Genomic DNA, 5,000 nt, shown 5'->3' on the forward strand with positions numbered 1-5,000 from the left:
TCCAAAGAGGCAGAGATTAATCTACCCTTAAGCCATGCTTGATTAAAAATTAACCCCTTGACTACTCGTAGCTTTTCCAATAGCGTAATAAAAAGAAAGGATAGTCTATAGTTCTGAATTGATTTTTTTGCTCTTCTACATGTGGTAAGCACATTAGTAGAGAAGGCATGCGTATTCATAAAATACGTATTAAGGAAAAAAAAAACTCTGTTTGGGTTCCTCCGTCCTACTTTCGATCCAAAGAGGCAGAGATTAATCTACCCTTAAGCCATGCTTGATTAACCAATAGTGTAATAAAAAAAAGGATAGTCTATAGTTCTGAATTGATTTCTTTCTATTCTACATGTGGTAAGGGAGAGATTAATCGACCCCTAACCATGCTTGATTAACCTCTTGACTACTCGTAGCTTTTCCAATGGTGTAATAAAAAAAAGGATAGTCTATAGTTCTGAATTGATTTTTTCGCTCCTCTACCTGTGGCAAGCTCATTAGCAGAGAACGCATGCGTATTCATAAAATACGTATTAAAGTGTACGCATAGTGATAAGGAGAAGAAAATCATTCGAAATTCGTATGTATATTCTTTGCTCGTTTGGGGCCACTTTTTCTCTCATCTTAGACAGATCGTCAAGATTTATCACAAAAAACGGCATTGAAGGCCAGTGTGTAGTGACAGAAAAGTTTTCCGGCAGTATTATAATTGTTCCTACCACAGAAAACCCTGAATTGAAATTACTGGTTTTGTAGCACCATATCGTTCTACCGCGATTTCAGTTGTAACTGTATTTGGAAATATTTGATAGCCGAGGAACTTGCAGAAAAAAGACCGGAAACCTCTCCTTTTATACCAAGACGTTGTCTGACGAAGTGTCAATAAGGATAAAGGAAGTTGAGTTGATTAATTAATCTTTACACTTGTATGTATGTAAAATATTTTCAGCTCTCTCCGCCCTCGTGTCCCACCCCGACTGCAAATTTCAAATTCCGTCAATGGTCGCTTGGTTGTACTTCATGAGGTCAAATACCGCGACCGGCCCAAACTGCATCAGTCCTATTTTTGGTTGCATACGAAAACAAACCCTTCTAGTCTAATTGAATTGGAACGATAAGCCGGAGTTTAGTAAGTGGTGGTGAGAGCCGCACAACAGAGCTACTAGCTCCATTTACAGTGCTCCCTCACGGTCATGCATGCCAGACCATTTGAAGCCGACACCGGGATCGTAACAGCGCGCCCTAAATGAAAATTAGAAAGATCGTCGCATTTGGATAACCAATTTCAACAATTGCACGCAAGCCAGCTAAACTGTAGCCCGTTCCAGGCTCTCAGATAGTCGAGAAAACGACACGCAGTTCTTTTCGTTTTCTCGACTATCTGAGACCCTGGAACAGGCTAGCTAAACTGATATCCAGGCTTGAATCGAACGGGATTCGAACCAATGACAGTGCGAGTTTCCTCAGCACTGCTCTACCAGCTTAGCCATCAAGCCGTTTGGGAACTAGACAATTGCGAATTTGAGTTGTAGCCCAAAATAGGTGATTCAAATGATATTAAAATACACGAAATTTCATTATTCTAGAATCAACGTGCGTTTTGTAACGCCCACACAGAATCATGATTTTACGGACAACAGTTGTACTGAAGAATGGACTTACTGTTCATATATATCATATCATATCATCATATATCTTTCTTGACCCTCGGATTTTAGAGTACCTTGGTGTAGCTAATATCTCCGAGCATTTACCCTCCCAACCATGATACACCACAGAAGACAGACCACAACACCGGGAACTACATGCCCTACTCTTTACGACAAGTGTGCGGGTTCTTTTACGTCCCACAGGATTATGAACATTGAAGGGTTGTGAGACGGGGCCTCCGGCTTATCGTCCTTATCCGAGAAGACTAGAGAGTCTAACCATTTGCAGATGTAATTACAACGGCAGCACTTTCTCCTCAGTTATTTAAAGACCCTGAGTGTTGGTCCGCCCGGAGTTGAAATCACGACCTCCCGCGTGACAGCCCGGTGCTCAACCAACTGAGTCACCGGTGAAAAAGACTTGCAAGTTGATTAAAGTTAAACAATTCAGTTGCAGATTTGATCACAAGGACAACACTTTCACCTTTTAAAGTCCCTCAGTGTTGGACATTACTGTCGGAGTTAAACTCACGACTTCCCGCGTGCATGGTAGTTCGATGCTTGCATGAACATCATGTCGAGGGGGGAAGTAGATTTAATTGGATCTCAGTTATTCGTTATTTCTTCCATTTTTTTTGTGAGTAATTTATAATTCGATCATTATTGAAATTTCGTTCGATATGCATTTTTCCGCATTCGTTAACGAAAACCGTAAAATTCTTTATTCCTATTGTTCGAACGCTAAATAGTCCTTATTCGTTTTCTTTTTTAAGCGTTACTCGTCATTCTTTCATGATTACGCTTCCAACCCCGATTGCACAACAGAACCAATCGACCAACAAAAGCCAACTTCAATAATCTGTGACACGCTGAAGGGCATACTCAATCAGTCGGGAAGTCTGTTGAGAGTTTGCCCTTTGATGAAAAATCATGATTTTTGGGTTAATTTATTTTGTCCGCTTGAGAATTTAGCTATTTCAAAACTCTATAAAAGCGGATAGCAAATGAAGATATAATCCCCACCGGTTTAGCTGTAACAGTCTTAGCTACTTTGGTTTTGGCTACTTAAGGTAAAAATTATCTACTGATCTATCTCCCCTTAGGCCGTTCTCCATGCAATCCTAACTGAGTAGCAAAAAACAATTTTTTTCAAAATTAGGGCCTCCCTCCAAAGACTAGACATTTAGTTATTGACAACTATTTGTTATCGGCATTTTAAAGTTTTGAGTTGTTGAAGTGAATTATACTAGATTTGCATTTTGCCGCATTGTGGATAGTATATTGTATTGGAAATTCTACCTTTCACTACGAACCAGACACTATGCCAGTAACTCAATCGGAAACTTCTTTGCATGTGGGTGATTGCATCAAGTGTAGTGAGTCGTACTATTTCAATGTGCTTGGATGAAAAATTGCCAGAAAATTTGTGTTAACGTAACCTTCTTTATTATGATAAGGTTTGAATCAGTTGACAGAGCAGCGAGTGCATGACAACGTTACGAATGAAAATGCTGACGCATGAGGCTCAGGCAGCTGGCTCAGCAGCTTCCGTTGCTCGAATCATTGAGGGCCAAAGGAAACACTAAAAAATCGGAATTGTAGCGGGTGAAAATTGACGGCGAAAGAAACGAACAACAGTCGATCTGTAGACGGTTTGACGGTATTCTAACACACAGCAAGGTCTTTCTCTATATCGATCAACGCGTTTAGCCGGGAAAGCCGGAGGGAAATTGGATGGCAAACCTTGCCAACACTCACCGAAAAGATTGGTCATCAGTTGATCTTTCATCAAATTAAACCGCATTAGAACAAAAGATTTTTTTTGGCCGGGGTTACAATGTTATTTCCATCTGAAAAAAAAAGGAAAAACGTCACTGTATCATAAAATCACGTGAGATTCGCTTAGCCTGTTCCGTCATCACACGGCATCAGACATATAAATACATTTTATGCCCACTCGCGTTTCAAAAGCACGAAAGCCCCTTGCCTGAAACACTGCTTTAGCTGCCTCCACGAATTGCAGTGGTAAGTTAATCAATGCTACATATATAGATCACATCAACTGAACCATACGGTTAAAGATGAACTAAAGGTATCGCTGTATCTTTTGAAGAAGTCGCGAAATCTTAACCCTTGGAACTTTTGGATCGGCGGCCAACTTATGATTTCCAACATTGTCTACACCCAATCTTCAACACGTAATTCCCCACAGTTTGTGCAGGCAAACCCTCCTTTCTGTTCAAAGATGTTGTACACGAAAGAAGGGCACAATAGTGTTAAATTTCTGTTAAAAACATCGTTGAGATTTTTTGACTAAGCTTTAAGCAAACCTAAAACGAAGGTTTTGCAATCAAAGATAAAACTCTGATTCGACCTACAAGCCAGCTGAATCACCACCTGAAACAAAAACAGGGGAAACAAGTTGAGTCAAAACTTGTCAAACCCGTTTGCAGCGGATCTGATAATTGTATTTTGAAAAAAAAGGTATTTTGCGGTCGATTTTGGTTTTCCTAGTTTTGAGCTTTTATCCTTGATTTTAATTTCTGTCTGTTTTTTCCTTGGTCTAAAATTTAAAATGTATAATTTAATGTCGTCAGCTTTTCGCCTTGTAAGGTCTTAGAACACCTCAACTGTTTGCGTCGTGACGTCACATGCAAACCAGCTTGTGGCGTATTATGTCAAGTTGCGCAAAGGTTCAAAACTCCATTTTAGGTCCGACAATTGTTGTATCAAGACCTGCAAGTTTACCGCTCGTACCAAGAAATTCATGAACATGGTTCTTCGACAATGCCTGGCTTGTAATGCCGCGGTAAGTATTACATAAAACGAACCTCTCTTTTAGAGCTGCCAAAATATATTCTCACCGATAGATTTGTCTCCCAAATATTCAAATTTGTCTTTTTGGTCGTTAAGATTTTAACGACCTTAGTCTGTCACACAACATGGCGCAATACTCTGCTGATACTTCATAAGTTAACCTCTATCATTTAATTCAGATCCATTTCTTGGAATCATAGTTTTGGCTATATATATAAAAATATATACACTCAAGCCGAAAGATTTCCGATTTTTTAAAGTTCGCTTACGCCTGCAGGCCACACGCTAGGGCCAAAGACAGGCGTCGGCACTCACTAGGGAAATTGAAGCTTCGATGAACACAGCAGGTTTGCTGGCTTCAGATAAAAGGAAAACACAGAAAATATATTCTCTGATGCTATTCTGATTATCATATAAAAACGGCAACTTTTGTTATTCTTGCATTGGGGGTGTTCACTTATTCATTACAATTTTCGTAATGTACTGAATTCGAAGTAATTTTCTTAGTTTCCTGCCTCGAACAATAATTCTAGGTTAACTAGA

At 39.6% G+C, this 5,000-nt stretch overlaps 1 protein-coding gene across 2 annotated transcripts in view; it reads left to right on the top strand.

Moving 5' to 3' along the window:
* The first annotated feature begins 3,580 nt into the window (after nucleotides 1-3,580).
* Nucleotides 3,581-5,000, top strand: part of LOC138042534 (uncharacterized) — an 11,738-nt gene continuing 10,318 nt past the window's right edge. Inside the window, exons 1-2 of one of the 2 annotated variants that reach the window (XM_068888454.1) lie at nucleotides 3,581-3,665; nucleotides 4,353-4,449. In XM_068888454.1, coding sequence (XP_068744555.1) covers nucleotides 4,408-4,449 — 42 coding nt within the window. In that variant the 5' untranslated portion in view covers nucleotides 3,581-3,665; nucleotides 4,353-4,407. The remainder of the gene's footprint in view (nucleotides 3,666-4,352; nucleotides 4,450-5,000) is intronic. The other variant, XM_068888456.1, reaches the window with a different exon arrangement.

This window comes from Montipora capricornis, chromosome 3 (assembly GCF_036669925.1).
Source record: "Montipora capricornis isolate CH-2021 chromosome 3, ASM3666992v2, whole genome shotgun sequence".
Taxonomy (NCBI): Eukaryota; Metazoa; Cnidaria; class Anthozoa; order Scleractinia; family Acroporidae; genus Montipora; species Montipora capricornis.